General features: G+C 40.6%; 1 protein-coding gene across 1 annotated transcript; it reads right to left on the bottom strand.

Moving 5' to 3' along the window:
- Window positions 1-944: 944 nt before the first annotated feature.
- On the bottom strand, window positions 945-23,914 carry odad1 (outer dynein arm docking complex subunit 1). Its single transcript, XM_078425365.1, has 15 exons — window positions 23,805-23,914; window positions 20,627-20,710; window positions 20,358-20,457; window positions 19,145-19,334; window positions 18,288-18,410; window positions 16,500-16,613; window positions 15,580-15,647; window positions 14,451-14,638; window positions 13,569-13,703; window positions 12,820-12,902; window positions 10,785-10,953; window positions 7,646-7,809; window positions 6,067-6,170; window positions 5,218-5,308; window positions 945-1,736 (listed from the first exon to the last, which is right to left on the bottom strand). The coding sequence occupies exons 2-15, from the start codon at window positions 20,697-20,699 to the stop codon at window positions 1,677-1,679; spliced, it is 1,662 nt and encodes a 553-aa protein (XP_078281491.1). The 5' UTR covers window positions 20,700-20,710; window positions 23,805-23,914; the 3' UTR covers window positions 945-1,676.
- Between the last annotated feature and the right edge of the window lie 1,534 nt (window positions 23,915-25,448).

Below are 25,448 nucleotides of genomic sequence, written 5' to 3'. Positions count from 1 at the left end.
AAAAGCCTTTCAAATGCCACTATGGTATCTGCCTCCACGACCACCCGTGGCTGTGCGCTCCAGGGTCCCACCACTCTCTGGGTAAATAAAACTTGCACCGCACATCTCCATTAAACATTTCTGTGTTTTCTATCTGGAGAAGGATCTCGACACGAAACATCACCCATTCCTTTTCTCCAGAGATGCTGCCTGTACCGCTGAGTTACTCCAGCATTTTGTGCCTATCTTCCATTAAACATTCTTCCTCTCACCTTATAGCTATGCCCTCTAGTGTTGGAAATTTCCACCCTGGGGGAAAAGGTTATGACTGTCAACTTTAATGGTAAAAGTTTAATGTGCAGTGCCATCCTCCCCCATCTTCACCCAATACATACAAACTTCTGTATTTAGGCCCGTTCTTGAATACTAGTTTGTTGTTAGAAGGGAGGTGTAGTTTTGTGTATTTTTTAAGTACATTTTTACTAGGGATGGATACATCACTACCATAACAATTTCATTGCCCATTGCTAACTGCCCTTCCACCACTGCAGGCTGTGGGTAATGTTGCTTTCACTGTGCTGTTGGATAGGAAACAGTCAGACGTTGACCTAGAAATAATGATGTAAAGCCAATACATGTCCACCACAAGACATGTGTGATTGAGGAAACTTGGAGAATGCAGTATTTCCCTTCCAGTTAATAAGCCATATGTTTTGGGAGATAATATTGAAGGAACCTTGGTAAGTTATTACGTGGTACTGAATACTGATTTTTTGATCCATTCATTAATACTGAGATATTACAAATGATTGCATGTCTGTTTCATCTCTGCATGAACCAGACTGGGCAAACTCTGAAGATGAAACATGTTATGCAAAAATATTTGTTTGTTCGGAGTTTGTTTAATGATGAAGCAGGCAGGATGATTTTACTGAAGAGATATTCTTAATATATTATAAGCGGTTTATAATATATATTATGTAATATATAATATATATTAGCGGTTAATATATTATAAGCGGTTGTTGTTTTGTAGAGTTATCAACCTAGCCTGAAAACATCAAGGTGTATTTATGTAATTCCCATAAGTTTGAAATATCCTTTTAAAGAAGCATAATCTGGCAAAAAAAACCCAGGATGGAATAATAGTTGGTTTATTTGCTTATTTCGACACTACTGCTTTCTCTAGGAATGGTAAAGGCACAAAATTCCAAATTTTGCCATTGGCTTCAGGAAGAACGATTAATTACAGATGTGGCTGGACAGAGGCACACTCAAAGCTATTCTTAGTGGAATGTAGGCATATATATTGAATTGACATAATTACATTAATGATCTCTGGTGTGTCGGTTTGTTCTTGTAACCTTGAAAGATAATTAGCATATTTAATTATGATTGTGAACATTTACTTGAATAAGCAAATTCAAGACCATCATGACTCCAAGTGAATTGAAATGGTTCTACATTATTAATACTGTGAGGGGCAACGATTCATTCTATTATTGGTTTTGGAATTATGAGAAATATATTTTTAAAAAGCAATGCAAGTAAAAATCCACATTCAGCATGGTTGTAATGTATTACAGAAGGAAGAAAACAAGAGAGAAAAAGAAATGGCAAAGAACTTATGTAAACAATGAAGTATATCAATTAAGTGTGATCATCTTGAGTGTTTCTTAGTTGATCCTTTGAATATTTCAGGATTTTTGAAGAGAACGGTCTATTTTCTTCAATGCCTTTGCTTCTTTCTTCATCACCTAAAAATAATGAGAAATGAAATTACTGAACTTGTCAATGCCATGGCAATATAGGGGTGACCATTTTCCCACAAATAGTTGAGATTGTGAAAAATAAATAAAAAATTTGTTTTATCTAAATACAAAGTTCTGAGATGCAAAGGGATCTGGGTGTCCTGATGGACAATTCATTAAAGGCTGATATGCAGGCACACCACGTAATCAGGAAAGTTAACCAAATGTTATTATTATTTATTGCGAGGGGAAATAAATACAAACATAGGGAGGTTATCCTCCAATTATATAGTTATTGGGGTGACTACATCTGATGACTGTGTACAGTATTGTTCTTTTTATCGAATAATGTAAGTGCATTGGAAGCAGTTCACAGACGACTTATTAAACGAAAACCTGAAATGGGTCAGTTGTATCACGAGGAAAGAATGAATGGGCTGGGTGTGCATCCCTTAGAATTTAGAGGGGTGAAAGATTGAGTTGATTGAAAGATGTAAGCTCCTGAGGGGTCTTGATAGAATAAATGTGGAAAAAATGTTTCCTCCGGCAGGCCAATTCAGAACTGGGAGTTACTGCTTAAAAATAAGGTGTTGCCTATTTAAGGCAGAGATGATGGATTTATTTCTTGCCTTTTGGCCCAACTTGCCAATGCCGACCAATATGCCCCATTTACACTGGTCTCACCTGCCTGTTTTTGGTCCATATCCTTCTAAACTTATCCTATCCATGCGCCGGTCCAAATGTTTTTAAACATTGTTATAGTACCTGCCCACCTCTGGCAGCTTGTTCCATATATACACCACTCTTTCCTCTTTCCTGAACATATTTAACAAATTTTGCCTCGTCTAAACCTTTTGCACTATGACAGTCCCAGTCCATATTGGGAAAGTTCAAATCCCCTACTCTGCTAACCTTATTAGTCCTGCAACTGCCTGAAATGTCCTGGCATATTTGCTCTTCTAATTCCCATTGACTATTTGGGGGCCTGTAGTACACTCCCAACATAGTGATCATCCCTTTCTTATTTCTCAGCTCCACCCATATAGCCTCACTGGAAGAACCATCAGTAATGTCATCTCTGACCATTTCTACAACCTCCTCCTTTATCAATAAAACATCATCCCCTCCTCTTTTACCCCCACCTCTATCTCTCCTGTAGCATCTGCACCATGGAACATTAAGCTGCCAGTCCTGTCCCTCTCTTAACCAAGTTACTGTAAAAGGTACAATGCCCCAGCCACACACACCTATCCACACCTTGAGTTCTGGTAAAAGAAAATGCATTGCAATAGTGATAATAAATAGTGATAAATAATAAATAGAAATAGTTGTTCTGTAAATATATGGGATTTTTTTTCATTCATCATGAAGGCAGTCAGTTTTGCACTGGAGAATCCGTCTAAACTACAAACTCAACTCTGGACTGAGACTTTAACTGCAACAACAAGAATATATAAAGAACCTTTGATGAAGTGATGATCCAAGATGGTTCTTACAGGATCATTATAAAATGATTTTTGAAATGGAGCTACGTAAGACAAGACCAAAAGCTTTGTAAATAGGTAGGTTTTACAAAGTATTTTATAAGGAAAAGAAATGATGGGGAATTTTGTGGGGATATTCCAGAGTTTAGTGCATGGGCAGTCAATAGACAATAGTCAGTGATGGAGTCAGTAAAACAAAGAGTACTGGGACCAGAAATGGAGGACCACACATATCTCTAGAGTAGGATTGGATCAGTTATAGAGGTGGGAAGGTCAAGAACTTAAAGCAATTCAAAAACAAGATGAAAATTTCATGTTTGTTTTTAATGGGACTATTAAGGCAACAAGGATGGAGGGTAAAAGGAACTTAGTGTCTTTTAACACTTGGACATTAGTGGAATACAGAAGTAACAAAGATATGAAGCTGAAGGGTTGGATGATATTAGAGGTGGTAGAGCGGATATTAAAATTGCCGAAACTCATCTCGGGGACAAATATGAGTTGAAGATTGTGAATAACTTTGCTCAGCCTCAGACACACCAGATTTATTCAGAGGAAATCTTTATTGATTTGGTCTTGGATGTCAGATCAATCACCCTATAGCAGGTTAAAAGAGCAAAACTGACCTTCCACCTTAGATGTGAATGTTAGCACTGAATCCTGATCCATACCTTTACCATAAACTAAGAGTTTCAATTTAAAGACATGCTTAAATATTTAGTCTGAATTCCAGGAAAGTTGTTATATGTTTCTACGTGGTATTTTTGTGTATATTTCTCCTTCCAAGTCTTTACTAAGTTATTGATCAGCATGGTCAAGGTCACAGAAAGAATTTTAAAAAGTACAACAGCATGTGAAAGAATTGACATTTTGCCATCTGATCAACAATCAAACATGAAGGAAGAAGTTTTAGATAAGGAAATCATTTGAGGATAGTGAGGTTGCTGCAGATTTAGGTAATGTGCAATGTTCTGTTTTTGAGTTAAGTTCAGTGCACAACTAAAAGTCAAGAGTTTGACTTTTGAAACTGGAAGTTTAAAAAAAAGTGCAACAACTTCCATGTGCAATTCACCCACATGTGTCTGATATTTTCCCAATAACCATCATTTAACTAATGATGTCAGAAGTTGGGCACTATGTTTACATGTCCAACAGCAGATTCCCAAAATGGATACTATGAAAGGGTCTCGACCTGAAACGTCACCCATTCCTTCTCTCCCGAGATGCTGCCTGTCCCGCTGAGTTACTCTAGCTTTTTGTGTCTATCTTCTATTTCAACTTCAGTTCACTTGGTCACCTCAGGAAGGGGAACTATCAAGTGACCAGAACAAAAGAATCCTGTGCACAAAGCCTCTGTGAAGAAATGAAATAGCCCTGCTGACTCCTCGGAATCCCATGACTGCTCAAAGTGGAACATGTTGGCATTGAGAACCTTAAATCTATGCATCAGGGGTACACAGTACTGCGTCTTAAGCGTCCATAACTGGCAGAAGGAGCGTGTCATCTCATGAACTATCCAGCCAACTGCCCCATCAGGCGCCCTCTGCTCTATCTATGAAAGCGTCTGCAGTTCCCACATTGGTCTCATCAGCCACCTCAGACCCATAAGACGAGTGGAAGCTAGTCATCCTCGATCCTGAAGGACTGTCTAAGAAGGATACATGTTCAGTGAATCAAAAAGAAAAAAAGAAATCCAATTTATAACCACGTAGAACTTAAAGTGATGATCAGACAATTTCTCATGGTGAATCTGTGTGGGTGTTAACATTTCCTAGCTTCCTGCTGCTAATAAAAACAGCAGGTCATTTGGGCAACCACAAAAAGACTTTATATTCCCTGTGCAGTTGGACCTGGCAATGAGTCACCATGTTTAGGAATGCTTGAATGTGAAATTGGGTCTAGAACAGACTTTAGCATAGAAGAGATGCAGCAGTTAAATTCACAATGATACTCAGCACTGATCAGTTCACATTAATTGGGCACAGCATTGGCACATAACTTACTCCTTTCATTATTCTTTGCCGTAGTTCATTCTGAGTCAGGGGCCTCTCCTCATCGGTCACTGGAGAGTCAACATCGCTGTCATAATCATTTCTAGAAATGGAGGAATTAAATTTTTTACCAAAAATACTTTCTTTACTTCTTGATCCAACAATTACCTTCACTCAATATAAATTCCAAACATTGTCAGGGATGAGAACCGTTTGCAAGTTTTTTGTTCCAAATACTTCTCTCCTCAGCTCATTTTTCCCCCCTCTTACCCTGAACACAATAACCTATTGCAGCACGGTGACGTAGTGGTAGAGTTGCTGCCTTACAGCGCCAGAGACCCGGGTTCGATCCTGACTACGGGGTGCTGTCTGTATGGAGTTTGTACGTTCTCCCCGTGACCTGCATGGGTTTTCTCCAAGATCTTTGGTTTCCTCCCACACTCCAAAGATGTGCAGTTTTGTAGCTTAATTGGCTAGGTATAAATGTAAAATTGTTTCTAGTGTTGTAAGGTAGTGTTAATGTTCAGGGATCGCTGGTCAGAGCGGACTCGGTGCGCCGAAGGGCTTGTTTCCGTGCTGTTTCTCTAAACTAAACCTTTAGAGAGCAGTTTCCATTGCCTTTCTCCCAAAGTTCACACATCTGGGCACAATATTTACATTCTTGCACCCCCAACACACACACATGCACTATATTTGCATATTGTCTGACATTCTTTTCCTTGTAAAATGGCGCGCTGGTTTACTATCTCCTTTTAGCACCACCCCAATCATTAGTTTCATTCATCAGTTTGCAATCTCCATATGATACTTTAGAGGTTGAGTTGATCTTTGTTCCTTCCTGAGAGTCTGGGAGCTACAAACCCTGTGGTAGGAGGTTCAATGTAGACTGGCTGAGTGGGGTTCTCCAAACTCTGACCCATCAGCAGCATAGCAGTTTTCCGTGGGTCATAAGGCTTGTCATAATCCTGGAGTAAATAAAATACAAAACAATGTCATTTTGCTTCAAACTCAGATTCACCAAGATTGGTCAAAATTTGATTTAATTTAATTGATCAATAAACATTTATGCGTGATAATCTATCTTGAGAATTAATGTAATTGAACAAAACAGCATGGAAGCAGACCCAACTGATCGATGCTAACCAATATACCATACTGTGCCTGTCCCATATCCTTCCAAACATTTCCTATCCATGTACCTCTCTTAGTATCTTTTAAATGTAACTGAACCTACCTGCAGCACACTCAGGCAGCTGGTTCCATGTACACGCTATCCTCTGCGTGAAATCATATAGCACTAAAGGAGCCTTTCCACATGTCAGGACCTAGAGATTTCCAATGTAAAACTAAACTCCCATGATATTTTCTGTCAGAGTATTTGGCAATAATAATAAACAACATTACCTCATAATTTCTGTACGTTACAAATATTGTCATCTGTGTCAAATATTTTCAAATTCCTCTACATTCTTGGAAGGCACTGGCTATTATTTGGAAAGAGGGATGCAAACATCAACCATGTGTCTTGGCCATGTGCTCATTCTTCATATATAAACACAGACAGTGAGCGCCCGGTGCGGGGACTGTGCGGGTCGGTCGGGGACGAGCTGTCTGTCCGTGGGCGTGGGGAAGAGAGTGGAAGTTTTGTTGCCTCCATCACAGTGAGGGGGTGTTTGGAGTCACTGTGATGGACGTTTGTGTTGGGGTTATGTGTCTTGTGTTCTTTTTTTCTATGACTGCTATGTAGTTTCGTTCGGTACTTCGGTGCCGAACGACAAATAAAGCTCTGTTATACCTGTTATACCTGGTAAGCCATTGAGCATGGAAGATCTCATTGCTGCTCTTGACTCTTTCAATTATGATCCTCACACATGCGCCTTCTAAAAACTGGCACAGACGGTAATTTGTGTCAGAAATACCTTGAAAGCATCACAATTCAACTATTACAGCTCTGTCTTGGCCTACACTAGCTAACTCATCAGAGACTGAAGGTCAGACAGGGATCCTGGTCAGCCTAGCTGAGTGCTGCAACATCCGATGTACAATTGCACATAACCACTGTGATGCTGTCTTGGAAGAGGGGATTCTTGCTGGGTGGAAGAATGGTTTAAAGTACTTTTGAAGTGTTCACTGTTGGAATGTGGGCAACATAGCCGCCAATTTGCACCCAGCAAATTTCCACCAACAGCAGTGAGCATCAGCTGATGCCATTAAATAAAATGAAATCAACCTTGTTACAAATAGGCACATCCTCTTATTCTCTACTGGAATTCAAAGAATGTATTTGGATATTGTCTCTCAGTGGATGGCACATATCAGCCCTGCATGTGTTATGCACAGAAAATTTCTCGAGGGGTCAGTATTACCATGTAACTGCCTACACACAGCTCTGCATATACCATAAAGCAGAGACTGAGTTAAGGAAGTGATGCAAAGATACCTTGGATGAAAGGTAGGATTGGATGGATAATAACTCATTGGTACGCTGCTCAATGAGGCCCAGATACTGCATCACATTGTTATCTCGAATTCCAGATGAAGATCCCAACATTTCATCCAATATTGATCGATCACAGTTTATTTTGTTAAACAATGATTCAATTCCTGTAGATGAAATACATTTCAAATTAAAAGTGATCTCAATGGGATTTAGTACAATTTATTTTACTTCCTTTGCCTCTTAAAAATGCTCTTTTCTACCTAGATTGGTCAAAGCAAAGCACAAGTGGCCACTCTTCATGACTGGGTATGGAAACCGTCTTTGGTAATGAGGAGAAGAAAATCACAGCACAGCTCACATCCATCCATATTTCACAATTACAGCTTCAGGAGTGTCAGTGATAATGCTCAGGAGCATGAACTTTGCCTAATTCAGCCATTCCTAGCCCAAGGGTGTAAAGGTCAATTATCTGTTCTTTTAAATACTGTGGTGTGGGCTTCATTGATAAGACTGGCCAATACACCACATAATATGGTGGGTGCGACATCAAGTAGACTGCACACCTGTGGGGCCACCCAGAACTTCTGGTGTAAAATCTTAACTTGATTCAGAACCCAAATAATATCAGAAAGGCAATACTCATTGCCAATTAAAATAGACTCCACACAACAATGGGTGTGTATAGTGATTTCAAGTTACCTTCTACGTTGGGGGCTCTGGTAATGACCCAAACAGTCTTTCCAGGTGAGACAGAGGTTCACCTGCACCTCCTCCAACCTCATCTATTGCATCCGCTGCTCCAGATGTCAACTTATTTATATCGGTGAAACCAAGCGCAGGCTCGGCGATCGCTTCGCTCAACACCTGCGCTCGATCCGCGTTGGCCAAACTGGTCTCCCGGTGGCCGAGCACTTCAACTTCCCCCTCCCATTCCCAGTCTGACCTTTCTGTCATGGGCCTCCTCCAGTGCCATAGTGAGGCCCACCGGAAATTGGAGGAACAGCACCACATATGTCGCCTGGGCAGCTTGCAGCCCAGTGGTATGAACATCGACTTCTCCCACTTTAGATAGTTCCTCTGTCCCTCTCTTCCCCTTCCCAGATCTCCCTCTATCTTCCTGTCTCCACCTATATCCTTCCTTTGTCCCGCCCCCCTGACATCAGTCTGAAGAAGGGTCTCGACCCAAAACGTCACCCATTCCTTCTCTCCTGAGATGCTGTCTGACCTGCTGAGTTACTCCAGCATTTTGTGAATAAATACCTTCGATTTGTACCAGCATCTGCAGTTATTGTCTTATACATCTGTGAAAGTTCCACTTTATCACATAAGTTATCTCATGTTGTCATATGGTCATTAAGAAAGATAGAGGCACAGAAACAATTGAATAAGCAAAGGCAAAGGTCCATCTAATTCACCACCTACCTCCTGATGGTCACATTATTTAACAATGATGGTATTGTTGATGATCCTTTGCAATCTGTATTAATTAATCTACAGTAGACCTAAGCATGAAGTGAACAAACCCCTAAATGTTAGAGATCTTGGGAATCAGTTCATGCCTTTGCTTTGTGTACAGTTGCTATCAGGAATTTTAAATAAAACTGCCTAATTTAGTAGAAAGTATTTACATTGAAAATGTGGACATGCAAGGTTCACTCAAATAAGACAAGATTTTATATAGTTACAAGCAATATGGTTGGATAGCCCGTTTAACTGTCATGAGGAAATATGAAATGCGTGTATATTCTGCAGAGTAATTTAATTCTTAATTGTAGAATTCCACAGTGACATTCTTTTTTCAGGCAGTGTGTCACAAGTTTAGCCTTTCCCCAAAGGTTCTTTCCATGGATTGCACCCTGCTTCAGTGTTTTCCACTGCATATACTCTTGGGCCTTTGCTAATTGACAGCTCTGTCATAGGTAACTCCCTCTGCTGGATGAATAGCAGGTTTCAGATTGGTGGTCGTCAACAGCAACAAATATTTATATTGCCATGCTCCCCTATAGGGGAACAAATCCAGGTTAATGGCAATGTCCAAAATATCACTCGCTACACCTTCCATCAAAGGTGTTTCTAGTGTTAGCTCAATGACACCATTTTCCCAATCCCCATATATATATATATATATATAACCCCATAAAAAAACAATATAGTGCTATATATATATATGTGTGTGTGTGCATATATATATATATATATATATATATATATAAAATGATCAGCCAAAACATTATGACCACTGACAGGTGAAGTGAATAACGTTGGCTATCTTGTTACAATGGCACCTGTCAAGGGGTGGGATATATTAGGCAGCAAGTGAACAGTCAGTTCTTAAAGTTGATGTGTTGGATGCAGGAGAAATGGGCAGGAGTAAAGACCTGAGCGACTTTGACAAGGACCAAATTGTTATGGCCAGACGACTGGGTCAGAGCATCTCTGAAACGGCAAGGTTTGTGGGGTGATCCTGGTCAGCAGTGGTGAGTACCTACCGATAGTGGTCCGAGGAAGGACAAACCACAAACCGGCGACAGGGTGTTGGGCGCCCAAGGCTCATCGATGCACGAGGGCAATGAAGGCTATCCCATCTGGTCCGAACTGACTGTGGGAAGACGACAAGCCGGTGGAGGGAGTGTGATGCTCTGGGCAATGTTCTGCTGGAAAACCCTGGGTCCGGCCATTCATGTGGACGTCAATTTGACACGTGTCACATACCTAAATATCGTTGCAGACCAGGTACACCCCTTCATGGCAATTGTATTCCCTGATGGCAGTGACCTCTTTCAGCAGGATAATGTGCCCTGCCACACTGCACACACTGTTCGGGAATGGTTTGAGGAACATGATGAAGTGTTCACGGTGTGGCACCGTGATTCCGAGAATATACCAGACTTGGGCCTTGTAGAGTAATTGAAAAGATTTTGACAGTTATAGTGAGGGAACTAAACATCCATATAATGAATTTGCTGTCAAAGTATAGACTTGGAACCATGAACAAAATCCTCTACCTTCAATAATCAGACCGGATAGTGAAGGGTTGAAAGGATTGATTCTCTCTGCTGCCAGAGAACATAGCCTCACTCTTGTGTTTACTCTTGTACCAAAATAGTGAAAGCATAGTAATTCAGGAAACAACAAATACCAGTTTTGAGTTGATCCAGTATTTTTTTGCCCACTGTGAGCCTGCTCTCATATGACTCGCACTGTTTGCTCAGATCCTCTTGTTGAGTTTCAATCTTCTGCATGACACGTTTACGATCTTGATCCAGTTGCATCTCCTGTGATTTGAAGGCTTCAATCTGTGCCTGGATCTGGGGCATATATGAAATGAATTTATGGGAGAGTAAAGGACTGATTGATTAGTGTTTCAGAGAGATGATCAGAAAAATACTGCTCACCAACTTGAACTGAAACTCATTTGATAGCAATCATTACAGAAACAAATGGAAAATTAAGTACTTTTGAAGTGAGAAATAAATACAGAAAATGTTGAAAATGCCAAGCAGTTCAGGCAGCATCTGTGGAGAGGGAAACAAGATTATTGTTTCAGATCAATGAACTTTCAGATGCAACCTGACCTGCTGAGTGTTTCCAATAATTTTTCTGTTTTAAAAAAAAATTCCCACCATCTGTATCTTTGTGCTTTTCTAAGAATTTTTAAATGTAGTTACTGCTGTTTTTGTAGGGCTGCTTGCACGTGCCGAAGATGATTCCTCAAAACAGCAATGAGAAAGTGTTGAAGAATTAGTTAGTGGGATTAAATTTGCAATTGCCAAGAAGGATATCACTAGCTGGAACAGGTGCATTCTAGGATCAAATTTTGTGTTTTGTTCTTGGGAGATATTAAATTAATTTGATGGCATTGAAAAATGTCATTGTTGATTTGAGGAGGGGAGACAATGGTTACAGAATAATTTTGACGGGAGGGTAGACTGGTCAAGAAAATGTCAAATGAAATTATTCCTAAAAAATCTAGAGATGATTCACTTTAGTTTAGTTTATTGTCATCTGTACCGAGGTACAGTGAAAATCTTTTTAGTTGCATTCTATCCAGTCCGTAGAAAGACAATACATGATTACAATCAAGCCATCCACAGTGTACAGGATAAAGGGAATAACTTTTAGTGCAAGGTACAATCCAGTAAAGTCGATTAAAGATAGTACGAGGGTCTCTAATGAGGTAGATTGTAGGTCAGGACTGCTCTCTAGTTGGTAATAGGATGGTTCAATTGCCTGATAACAGCTGGGAAGAAACTGTCCTTAAATCTGAAGGTATACATTTTCTGTACCTCTTGAGGGGGTGTCCAGGGACAGGAGGCAATACGGCAATGATAACATAATGAATAGGAGGACCCAAGGAAGTATTGTGGAGCAGAGGGACCTTGATGTACTTTCCCAAGAATCTCTGACTGCAGTAACTCAACAAACTATAAGTAGTATGGTCACCATACTATAGGAGGGATCTGATTGCACTGGAGAGGATACAGAGAGGCTTCACCGGGATGTCTGGATGGATCATTTCAGTCAGCAGTAGTAAATGGATTTCTGGGAGCAGGGATGGATGTGGTGACCAGATTGTGATATGCAAAATTATGAGTAGAGGGCATAGGTTTAAGGTAACGGGTACGAGATTTAGTGGGGATTTGAGGAAAAAATTTCCACCCAGAGGGCGGTTGAATAAAATGCCTGGGTGGAGTGCTGGAAAATGGGATTAGTATAGATAGGTACTTAATAGTTGGCAAGGGCATGGTGGGCCAAAGAGCCTGTTTCTGTTCTGTAGGACACCATGACATTATGAACAGGGTCGATCCTGACCTCGGGGTTATATATGCAGAGTAGCTTAGTCTCCCTGTGACATTGGGAGTTTCTACCATATGCTCTGGTTTCCCTTATATCCTAAGGACATCTTCATAGGTTCATTACCACATAAGTGAGTGGCAATATGTTGAAATCAAAGCTCACCAGTCGTCTGCTTAAACTGTTTCTATCTCAGGATCAGAAAACGGTATCTCTTATCTCCTTCAATCTACAATATTTAAAATCCAAGGATGGTCCTCACATCCCTAAATTCCAATCCACCTCATCTTCCATTCTTTGCAAGTAAAATGGTGCCCAGTATTGTCAGCCTCTCCCCTGGAACCTGGGTTTCTGAAGAACATTTGATTCAGTAGACTTACATCGACAATCTCCTCCTGCTGTTTCTCAGTTTCACTGTTCTGCTCATTGATGTAATTAAACAGTGCAAAGTTACGATCTTCCACTATTGGAGAAAAAACCCATCATAATCTGGAAGTTAAAATCAGAAAAGATACGCTATCTGATCTTTTAATTTAATGAATTTATGAAGCCTTAATCCCTCAGCGAGCCATTTCCACATTATTGAACAAGCCAGTGCCGCTAAAATCAGAATCACAATCCCTCAATTTTTGGGGCCTTTGACCTTAAATATCTGTGCCGAACATGATGTCCAGATAGACTAATCTTAACTGCTTGCACATAATCCATATCTCTCCACATATCCTTGTGTCTATTTAAAAGCCTCTTAAATGCCACTTTCGTATCTGCTTCCACCACCACCGTTGGCAGCACATTCCAGGCACCCGCCACTCATTGTGTTAAAAACAAGCCCCACACAGCTTTAAATTTTGCCCCCTTTACTTTAAAGGTTTGCCTTCCAGTATTTTACATTTCCATCCTGGGAAAAAAGTTCTGAATGTATTCCCTGTCTGTGCCTCTCGTAATTTTCAATCCCTTATTGATCAGTATCACTTCCAACTTGCCCCCAAACTCCACCTCCCTCTCTCACCAACCACCACTCCTCATTCCTCTGCACTTTCCCCATTCCCACCATCATGCTTTGTTTTGGACCTGGTACATAGATCAAATCTTTCACCTCACAAATGGAAGGCTGAAAGTATTTACTTACCTTCAACAAACATTGCGACCAGTGCATCCAAGTTGTCCTCCCCTGTGAGTGCACGGATCTGCTGGAAGACAGCCTCATACATCTCCATCGTCTCCTCCTTTGGGTCCTTTCTCTTTCTCGCGGCATTATCCTGGTCTATAACATTATAAGTGAGTATGTGTACATTTCTGTGATCCTGTCCACGAACATTGTGAGAATCGCTAAAACTTCCATTGGAGAAGATCAGAGCTCCTGAACAGACCAGTAAAATTGGTGTTGCACTATTCTATTTACTTAGATTTCCCAACTTTCCACACAGACTCCATTGACCAGATGATCAATTATCAATTGTCTCTGAGTCTCAAGATGTGCACTTCAAATTACCGTTTGAGACAAATTTTCTTGAGTAAATAACTTTATGTACGTTATGTATTCCAGTTGAAGCAGGAGCACAGGGTGTCATAGTGTCATGTGCCACTCTAACAGATCTACCACACAGGATGTTACATACATTATTGGACGTGGAATCCAGAAATAGGAGTTCAAATCTCATTTGGGCACTATGAGAAGTTGGATTCCATTTTTTTAAATTGTGTCAGCAAATGTGACTGCAAACCTTATTGGCTTGTTTAAAATCCCAACTCATTCACAAATGAATTTTAGGGGTGGAAACATGTTGGCTTCACTTCGTGTCCTTTATTTGATCCAGTGGCACACGGCTATTTTTTACTTCTAACTGAAGTGTGTTATTGAGACCCTCAATTGTATTTTAATCAGGGCATTTGGCAAATGCAATTAACTGGCTGGCATTCCCTTTGACACCAACACCCTGAGAATGAGTAATAAAAATGTTTGTCTCATGCATGTATCACTCAGGCAATGTTATTTCATTATCATTTTTACCTTTCTTGTAGATGCCATATAAAGCTTCATCTTCACCAGAGCGCTCCTGAGCTTTAATTGCCATGAACTCCTTCAGCTTTTTGTCATGGTCAATGACTCGCTGAAGTTCTTTCATCTCAACTGCATGCAGAGCCAGGTCCTTCTCTGCCTTCTCCTTCAATTGAAGCATCTTTGTCTGTGCTTCATCCCTGGAAACAGATTAGATTGATGTTACTTGATGCCACCTGAACAACAGAGGGAAATATTTTCTTCAGTCTATGCCAGAATTAGATTCCATGAGTATCTTTGACCGCATCCATCTCGGGACTTTGTTGCTGCTGACAAGACCAGTATTCAAAGGTATATTTCTTTGAGAAGGAAATGGAAAACCTTATTTCAGCCCATTGGAACCTTGCTCCAATCCAATGCTTTGTAGTGATTGTTGATATTATTAAATGGTTTATTCACCTACATCACATGCTTTTGGACAAGAGGAGTTCCTGGGCTATTGCACCAAAGTGAGCTTCACAACCAGGTCAGATCTATTCATATCATATGGTCATTAGGAATCTACTGGCAATCAGGAATCACTAGATAGCTTTCAAAACTACGATTCTGTCTTGCTGTTTCCTGATTCAGCCTTTTGAGTGCTGAGGCCAATTATCACATTTCAGTCTAAAAGCATTTAACTCAGCACAATGACCCATAACCTTGCATGCCCTTATGCTGCAACTTTAATCGATTAAACCTGAAGAGGATTAAGTGGGGACAGTTTTGTCGTTTGTATTTTAGTTTCCTTGATATCATATTAGAACACTGAAACATAAACAACTTCTGGTGCCATAGAAAACTGAGAACCTCAAAAGGATACATAAAATAACACGAGGAAGGTGGTGGAGGGGTTAATGAACTGTTTGGGATGGGAAACCTTAGAGATAGTTCATCAACTACATTTTGTCTGGTCTTCACTATGCATACATATTTAATTCCAGGTAACTCAAGGAATAATGTGAATTGGTTTCCAGCATGCCACTATTGCGAAATCACCCTGTCTCGTGTGGTGAAATATTTCAGAAGGCTGCTTCGATCTGCTAATCAAGATGAGGGAAAATGAGCTGAGAAGAGTGTCACTGACGTTCAATCTCATCACCTGGCATCATAGGCAGCAGTTGAAATATCGATCACGGAACCGATTTCCTTCCGAGTCTCAAGAAGTTCCTATTCAAAGCGAGAGAGGTACATCAATTGTCTGGGGTTAGATGATGCACTGGGGTTACAAAATGTCAGATTTTCTTTATGTAATTACAACAGCATTGCAGCTTCAATTAGTGAGCAACCAACAATCAAAGGAACATAAAAATAAGAAAAGGCCATTCAGCTTGAGGGTCTCCCACCACTCATTCAAATTGGCCTTTTTTTTAAATTCAGTGTGATTGAGTTCCTTTCCACAGCCTCCAATTTATGTTTCTGAACCTGGTCCTGCCCAGAGTAATTCACGCCTAGGTGTTCTGTCAAAAGTATGTTGGATTGGTCCTGATAAAGTATCCTGATCTGCACAGAAAATAGTCAGCTGCTTGTTGTCCACAGGAGCAAAGGCAAGTTTGGGATCCCCTATGTAAATCTAGTGAAGGAACCAGAAATAAGAGTGTTTAAACCCCACTCTCAAAAACCGTGAAACCAAATTTAGTAAGTTTAACGACTTGTGGACTCACCCAAGAAGCAAATGGATATCTGCCAGATTGTCCACACAATTTATCTTATACTGCTATGTTAAGGCTTGCGTCTAGTAACAATTGGGGTGGGTTAATGCTAATCTCCTGAGTGCCACGGAAGAGGAAATTGAAAAACAAAGAATCACCTTTCCAATTTTCTGCAGGAAGATATGTTTTGATTAGAGTTTCAGCATGCAGAATGGTGAGGATCTATGCACTCCCATGAGAATTGTAAATTACATTTGTGAAGCCTCTGACTCTGGGCTGCAGTCACGTTAGACCCTGAGCTAGAGGAGACACATTCCAGCATAAGATAATATATAAACTATGGAGCAAAACAAATTATTTTAATCCTTACTTTTTCTAGCTTCCTGTAGAGCTGCTCAAACCTTGAGCGCTCAACACGCAGTATGTCAATTTGTTCCCTCAGTTGTCCATTTCTCATCAGCTGGGTATTGAATTTCCTCAATGCCTGTAAATGGGGGAGAATAATTTATACAAATTATTTTAAATGATGAGACAGTAAAGTCCCTCTCCCCCAAGAAAAAGGATAGAGTCCTCACCTTTCACCCCACAAACCTCTGTATCCAACACATTATTCTCCAACATTTCTGTCACCTTCAACATGATCCCATCGCCAGTCACATCTTCCCACTTTCACCCCTTTCGCAGAGACCGCTTCCTCTGCAATCCTTGGTTCACTCATCCCTTCCCATTCAAACCACCCCCTCCCTGGTTCCTTTGCTTGCAACCGCAGAAGATGTAACACCTGTCCCTATACCTCTGCCCTCACGTCCTCCGAAGGACCCCAGCAGTCCTACTGCGTCTGGTGTTCCCAAAGTAGCCTCCTGTATATCAGTAAGACAAAGCGTAATCTCGACGATTATTTCACCGATCTCCTGGTTGCTAACCATTTTAACTCTTCTTCCAATTGATCTTTCTGTCCTGAGCCTCCTCCATCATCGGAGTGAGGCCACACGCAAACTGGAGGAATCTTGTATTCCGTATGGATAGCTTACAAACCAACAATTGAATTCTCCTATTTTAGGTAACTACAACCCCCTCCTCTCCAGCCCCCCCAACCTCGCCCCCATTCACACCTTTTTTTTTCTCCCCCTCTTTCCCCTCAAACCCCCTGGACTCAAACCTATTTCTCCCCTTCCAACTAGATTCCTTTCTCTAGCTTCACAATTCACAACTTTTTAATCCTTTTGTCTCATACCTTCTGTCTTTTCATCTCTGGCCTCTGTCCAACCATCTGCCTATCAACACCCCCCCCCCCCCTTCTAGCTTTCCTGCCGTGCCTCTGCTATAATCAGTCTGAAGAAGGGTCCTGACCCAAAACATCACCTATCCATGTTCTCCAGAGATGCTGCCTGACACACTGAGTTACTCCAGCACTTTGTGTGTTTTTTTGGTAAATCAGCATCAGTAGATTGTTGTTTCTACAAACTGTATATTTAATCTCTTTTTCGGTTTTAGTTCTGATAGATTAGGTATTTAGAACGCAAGTTAACCTAGAAACTCAAAGTGGGATGAGGACTGAACAAGGACAAGAAAGTGCCTTTAGTTAAAATAAAACTCACAACATGGTTAGAGGGAGCTTGGTTCCACAATGCCTCTTAATGCAGCTCTGCGCATAAAATTAGGGATCCTAGATCGGTTGATAACTGATCTGGAGTGTTCATTAACGTTCAAAACTAATTAGCTAAAGTAATCTGGATTCACATTGATATTCATCTCCAGAATTATCTATTTATTTTTCAATTTGGTACACAGCTGTCACACCTTCTGTGCAGTTCTGCAAATATTCATGCCAAGGTCTGGCATGAAAGTGCCCAAACCCACTGAAATTGAAGCTCAATTAGATGAAATACGAGATTAAAAAGAAGAGAGATTCAATTTGAGAATTTAAAAGCAGTCCCTCTATAACCACATTGGAACTGAGCAGATTTTTACCATTTGTGGCCATAATTCCTGTCATCCTTTAAATTCACATCAGTAATATTTCCTGCATGGGAGTTGAATCATGGATTTGTTACAACGCAAAAGGAGACCATTTGGCCCAAAGAGTCTATGCCAGTTACGTGAAGAACATTCAGATTATTTGCCATCACCGACTTGTTCACACTCTGGGAATTCTTACCCTGTCCTGATGATCCTCCATGACCCCAATGTTCTTCGCCAGCTGTTCATTCATTGCTTTAACGTTAACACCTTTACACAACCTCTTCTTCTGCTCAAAGATTTTTTGCTCCAAGACCTTTATCTGTATTGAAAAGATTTAAACAAAAGGAATTTACAAGACATGTTTATTGACACAGTCACAGATTCTCCAATTTGTGTGAATGCAGACAATGCATGTGAGCACATATATGCAGGCATACAGTCAGAGGTACCCACAAACATACGCTGAAATGGATATACATCCATGTCCTCACAGTCATGGAGATTCACTCCCCCAGATTCCTGCCTTGGACCCGGTTCAAATTCTCCTGGCATCGTGCATTGTCTATCTCACCCCACCCCCAACACAGCAACTCTGTGGGCCTGGAGTAGTATCTTGCTACCAAACTTTTATTTCCTGAAATTATTCTCCTGTTGTGGACAGTAAGTCAGGAAGTAGAATCAAATAGAGAGGGGCAAAGTTTAAAGGAGATGTGCAGGACAAGGTTTTTTACACAGAAGGTGGTGGGTGCCTGGAACGCACTGCCTGGGGTGGCAGTGGAGACAGATACGATAGTAGTGTTTAAAGGGCTTTTAGAAAGGCACATGGATATGCAGGGAATGGGGGGGATATGGACCACATGCAGGCAGAGGAGATTAGTTTATCTTGTCATCATGTTTGGCTTGGACATTGTGGGAAGAAGGGTCTACAACTGTGCTCTACTGTTATATGTTCTAAATAAATCTCCCATCTCTGGGCATCCTGGCTCAGATTTCATTTCCAACAGAATTTCCATTTCCTTGCTATCAATGCCAAGTAGTAAGCCACATCTTCACCTCCACTTCCAGATCCTTGATTTTTTGCTTCTCAGTGGTGATTTGTTCCTCCAGCTTCTCCTGGTAAATCAAGCTGTTTTGAATGCTTTCCATGTCCACTTGGTCCTGCTGCTGGTTGTGTTTGCTCTCCAAAAGCTGTAGATTTAACATTAACTCCTCACGATCCTTTTTCATTTTCTCGATATCTGCCCTATTAAAATCAGAAGGATCAAGAATCAAAGGACAACCCTTCACAGTACAGGCAGTCCCCAGGTTACAGACGACCTGACTTACAGAGATCCAACTTTACACATGTTTTCCCATGTCAAAAATAAGTTTGGCTCAGATTCATCCCTTTGAAAACAGATCACTGCAACCTAAAAAGCACACTGAACATTTTCTTCCAAACCATAGAGTGATTTCTGCCCTTGTCAATAACCCACAGCAGTGAAATGAATATACATGTTGTGTGAGTAGAAATGTGAGGATACTGTTCATCCTACACCTTGTAAACAAGAGAAATGGAAATATCACAAGAAAATAAATCAATATTTCTTCTCCAGATGAAACACAATCACAAACCTTCCTGTAGAAACTTTCAGTTAAGACTGGAATCAGAAGTAGTCGATAGATTAAACTCAGCAATACAATTAAGGAGGACATTTTAAAATGGGTATTCAATGAATCAATTAATCATTATACATCCAAGCAAAATTTGCAGCCAAACTGCTGCCAAGGTATTTTGACTTTCATACATCAAGTCCATACATCAAAGATTGTAATTTCTACATATATCATAGTATTGGGGTAAATTGTATGTTTTTGACATGGAAAATTCAGTTTATGGTCAATTCTCTGTGTCGGAACCCTTGTGTATCCTGGGTACTGCCTGTGTGGCTTTGGCACAAATCTGATAAGAGTTACCACTAGACTTGTCTTCAGTAACCATCACTGAAATATTCCTGCGCAACCTGTTTTAATGGTTGAAATCCTCCATTTTGTTTTGGCTTTAAAAGTTCATCCGAACACCCGCCCTCCTTCATCAATTCTGATTTCACTGCCAATTTCCAATTGAATAATTGAACGGTTTATTTTAGTTATTAGTGACACTGACGCATCACACAGTAATTTCTATCAAAACAGTATTTCTATCTGGGCACATACATCCCAACTACCAGTCCTAATGTAACATTAATCTTTTGCATATAGAATCCTGTATCCTGGTGACACTTACAACTGTTTCCTCAGCAGCTCCTGGGACTCCAGGGTATATGCCTGCCGATCTCCCTCCATGATTCTGAACTGATGCTGCAGCTTTGCCAACTCACTTTCAGCTGTAAGGAGATGAATGTAATCTTAGAGCTATGTTCAAAGAAAAACGCATCTATCTGATATTATTCCACTGCCCCAAAATATTCATCTATATCATTAAGATTTTAAAATCAACATGTGCTGCGTCATTGTGCACATTGGAGATTTAAATTGGGTACAGAAATTTCCTACCAAGCCCTTCCACCTCTCCATCACTTCCATTGGAACGATTACTCGATGCACTCCCACGAGGCATTGTGTGCATCCAGGTTCTCTCTGAAACGTAAACATATTGGAAAAATATTTTGTACAATAATGACTAGCTTACTTCCATTGAACATGTTAGTTAATAAAGGGAGCTATGAAGGCAGTCAATGTCCAAAAGCTTTGTGATATTTTTGATTCATCAGCATTCCACAGTAACCCAAATACTAATCCTATATTTGGGATCTGTAGACAAGATAAATATGCAAGATACAAGATTGTTGTGGCTGATCATGTGAAATTATTTAATTCAAATTTGAGCCAAATCAAAAGATGAAGTGTTGTGTTGCATTGGAACAGTGTAGGAAGCCAAAGGAAAAGAGGTTAGGTCAGAGCATGATGGAGAATTAAACTGACAGGCTACTGGGAGATCAGGTACTCCCTGCGGACTAAATGCTTACCCAGCCTGCGTTTTCATTGATCCAATGTATGAGGGAGCACATTGCGAGCACCAAATAGAAATATTGAAAATAGGAGCAGGAGTAGGTATTTTACTCTTTGGGTTTACTCCGCTACTCACCACAATCATGGTTTATCATCCACTTAAATATCGTGTTCCTGCTTTCTCTCCATATCTCGATATCTTTGGCATTAGGAACTATATCTACCTCCTTATTGAAAATGCAGTTAATGACATGGCCTCCACTACCTTCTGTGATGTAGAATAGAAACATAGACATAGAAACATAGAAAATAGGTGCAGGAGTAGGCCATTTGGCCCTTCGAGCCTGCACCGCCATTCAATATGATCATGGCTGTGAACATGTGAACGTGTGAATCCCACATGTTAATCACCCTTTGTGTGAAGGGCTTTCTTCTAATTTTCAAATATGATGCTGTGACTTTCAGGTCACTCAGAATATCCCCCCTGTATCAAGTGTGTCCTGTCCTGTTACAACATTAATAGTTTCTAGGAGTTATCCTCTCATTTCAATGCGATACTAAATTTGAAATATACAAGTGCATTGCTTTTCTCTTGATAGGAAGATGGAAAGGTGTAGGCCATTTGGTCCAATGATTAATAAATCACGACTAATCTGGCCTTGACATTGGTTTCTGTCTGGTCCCCACAAACCATGATTTGTCTAATATTTCAAAAATCTACTTGCCGCAGAATAGCGCATTTAGTATCAGTTATGGCTTTAAAGCAAGAACTTTAATATAGGTAAATGTGATTGTCTGCTCTCCACGTTGTAGCAAATGCCTGAAAAGGCCTTTGGAATGAAGAAAATGCTGCCAATGGTTTTCTTATCTGTTCAGTTCCCCACCTACAAAATTACACAAGGCATTGCATACAGGCTTCTGTATACTTAAGGTTTCAGGCTCCTATTCTGACTCACAGACCTCGGAGAGAGGTAATTTCCCTGTGTCTGAGTCTTAAATGGTCGTTATCTTATCCTGAGATTTTACCCACTGATTCTTTAACAGAAGAGACATCCTCACAGCCACAACCAAGCAAAGGAGTTCACCTTCTAAACTCCAATCTGCTTATTTCTTCCTTATAATATAACCCCTGGCAATGTGGAGGAAATCTAGCAAACCTTCTCTGAACTGCCCACAAGTCATTGGCTCCTTCATGTAGAGACAATAACTGCATATAGAACTTATGTCATAAAGCAGAAAATTCTGTCGATGCTAGACATTTTCATCGGGTCAGGCAGCATCTGTGGAGATGGAAACAGATTAATGTTCCAGGTCAAAGACCTGATATTTTAAGATCTGATCAGATCTTGGCAACGCTAGAAAACATGCATGTTTTAAGTTGCAGAGGTTCGGGATGGAGAGAGAGCATAGGGAGTGTTCATTGCTAGAACATAGGGAGTGTTTGTTACTAGGATGGAGACCAGAACACACATTGGTGAAATTAGAGGTGATGCTGGCTGAGAGGAGTCTGGTAATTGGAAATGATCTGCCTAGAGGAGGTGTAAGTAGAGGGAAGATAGCACAAAAATGCTGGAGTAACTCAGTGGGACAGGCAACATCTCTGGATAGGAGTGGGGTTTCGTTTAGGGTCCAGCCGAAATGTCACCCATTCCTTCCATCCAGAGATGCTGCCTGTCCCGCTGAGTTACTCCAGCAGTTCGTGTCTATCTTCGGTTTAAACCAGCATCTGCAGTTCCTTCCAACAACTGTAAGTAGAGGGAGATGACTGAATATAGACGTGAGGGAGAAAAGACATTGCTGTGGCAATTGTTCTGTGATTTCACCATCCTCCAATAGTTACAGCGAATGTTCTTTAATTTTGTAATGCAACCCTCTTGTAATAAAAGTTTTCTAAAGTCTGAGGCCCAGTAAAGTGAGAAGGGAGGATGGAAAATGGCAGATATGGCATCTCCTGACTTGCAATAAGAAGATCCCATGGGGATGTGAATGTATATTAGAGTCATAGAGCTGTATGCCCTCCGGCCCGCCTAGCCCACGCTGACCATGTTACCATTCTAGACTCGTCCTATTTGGGACGTATTTAGCCCATATTCCTCTAAATTCTTCCTATCCACAGATCTGTCCAAATGTTTCTCGGAAAGTGCATTTTAAACGTCACTCAGTTTCTCAACTGTGGAGAGATTTATTTAAATTCGACTGTTATTCGAAAGCCCCGAGAATCACTGGACAGTGATCAGGAATAGTGTGTGATTTCCCTCATAATGCGGTTGCTCCAAGATCGTGCCCAATGTCCTGTCCAGTCTCGCTGAAAGTTACCGCGGCGTATTTGCACGATGCCATTTCGAACTGTCTTTGGTCCTTTGATTCAGAAACATTGAGCATCGACGATGCTTCCGACAGAGAAAAATATAACCACGGTAAGCAATATTAGCAAGCATTGATTATCGCTGAAGCTTCAATGGAATTTTACAAATATTCGGGGAAATTTTTCAGATGAAGAAATCCCAGTAAACTGGACCGGGCAAGAACTGGGGACCTCTGTTCTTTTTGCAATCATTTTGGTTGAAATAGCCTTAAATTATTTTGAATTGTAATGCATGAATCGATGCAGTGAAATGGTTATAATGCAGACTGCACTGGAAATGTTTTCGAGATTAGGTTTAGATTATTGTAACAAATTTGCAAATCTGGGTGTAACCTATGAGAAATTCCCACTTCCTACCTGGCTCACTGGCTCGTGTCCCGGGATCTGCAGTTATTTTCGGCCTGAAACGTTGTTGGCAACAGTCTCTAAGGCCGGGGGCACCAGCCAATCCACAGAGGCTACACTTGCTCGTGTAGCGTTGAATACAATGTGTTGCGATGGCTACCGTATCAGCAATGTGTTAATTCTGAGCTGTGCTGTTCAGTTGAGTTTCACTTTACATGCCTCAGGCCGTTGAAAGGAATATTATAAAAGTTGGCACCGGTTTTGTTTAAATTCAGGCGTAGTTAGAACTTTGAGCAGGTGCATGGTAAAACTTTCAGATAACAAACATATCTGAAGATATATAAAGATATTTGAAGGAAAGAAAACTGCAGATGCTGGTTTAAATCGAAGCCAGAGACAAAATGCTGGAGTAACTCAGCGGGTCAGGCAGCATCTCTGGAGAGAAGGAATAGGTGACGTTTCGGTGTCGAGACCCTTCCTGCATACGTATTTTTATTCCCATTAATGCGTCTCCTGAGAAATAAAAGCAGTGAAAGCCATATATGGCCTCTCGGGCCAGTTCCAACTTTCAATAAGATCTGGACTGATCATTTGCCACAATGTCACTTTCCTGCACGCACTCAGTATATTTTTGTTTAATATCTAGAAATCTAGTGAATTGTGAATATAGCAAACGAGTCTGCACAGTTTTCTTGTGAATATAGTTCCAAAAATATGCTACAGTTGTGTAAATGATATTTTGCAAGCCATTTGCCAAGGTCCTGCATGGTAGGCTAGTCTGGAAGATTAGAAGCTAACTGAATGCATAATTGGCTCCATGGAAGGAAGCAGAGGGTGATAGAGGAAGGTTATTTTTCAGACTGGAGATCCAAGACTATTGGCATGCCAAATTTATTGATGCTGGCCCCATTGTTATTTGTCATTTATTTAAATAATTTGGATGAGAACGTACAAGGCACAGTTTGTAAGTATGCAGATGTTACTAAAATAGAAGGTATCATAAACAGGGAAGATATTTGGCAAACATTATAGCGAGATCTTGATCAGCCGAGGAATGACAAATGGAAAGAAATTCAGAGAGGTGTGAGATGTTCTATTTTGGAAAGTCAAACCAGTAACGGACTTCACAGTGAAAGGTAGGGGCCTTGGGTATGTCCTAGAACAGAAGGATCTGGGAGTACAAGTACATACTTTCTTAAAAGTGGCATCACAGGTAGACGGTGATGAAGGTGTTTGGTACACTGGCATTCATCAGTTAGAGTATTGCATGCAGGAGTTGGGATGTTATATTGCAGTTGTACAAGATGTAAGTGAAGCCACACTTGGAGAGTTGTGTACAGTTTTGGTTGACATGCCATAGGAAAGATGTCATTAAGCTGAAAAGAGTGGAAAGGTGATTTGTAAGGATTTGCCAGAATTTGCGGTCTTGAGTTATAGGGAGAGTTGAGCAGACGAGGACTTTATTCCTTGGTGTGTGGGAGACTGAGCAGCAATCTTATAGAGGTGTATAACAGCATAAAGAGCATAGGCTTAAGGTGAGAGGAGAAAAATTAAAAAAGATCCTGAAGGACAACTTATTCACACAGAGGTTGGTGCAAGAGGGAACAACTGCCAGAGGAAATGGTTGAGACAGTTACAATAACAATATTTAATAAA

This window comes from Rhinoraja longicauda, chromosome 30 (genome assembly GCF_053455715.1).
Source record: "Rhinoraja longicauda isolate Sanriku21f chromosome 30, sRhiLon1.1, whole genome shotgun sequence".
NCBI classification, from domain to species: domain Eukaryota; kingdom Metazoa; phylum Chordata; class Chondrichthyes; order Rajiformes; family Arhynchobatidae; genus Rhinoraja; species Rhinoraja longicauda.
This window is presented reverse-complemented; position numbering and strand designations above follow the sequence as displayed.

What these genes read in the sequence shown, in the direction of transcription:
- odad1 (XM_078425365.1), bottom strand. Translation starts at nt 20,699, where the DNA reads ATGCACACAATGCCTCGTGGGAGTGCATCGAGTAATCGTTCCAATGGA. An exon ending in TGGAGGATCATCAGGACAGG is followed by an intron (nt 16,614 to 18,287) that starts GTAAGAATTCCC and finishes CCCCATTTACAG; the next exon opens with GCATTGAGGAAATTCAATAC. An exon ending in TCTACAGGAAGCTAGAAAAA is followed by an intron (nt 15,648 to 16,499) that starts GTAAGGATTAAA and finishes CGCTTTGAATAG; the next exon opens with GAACTTCTTGAGACTCGGAA.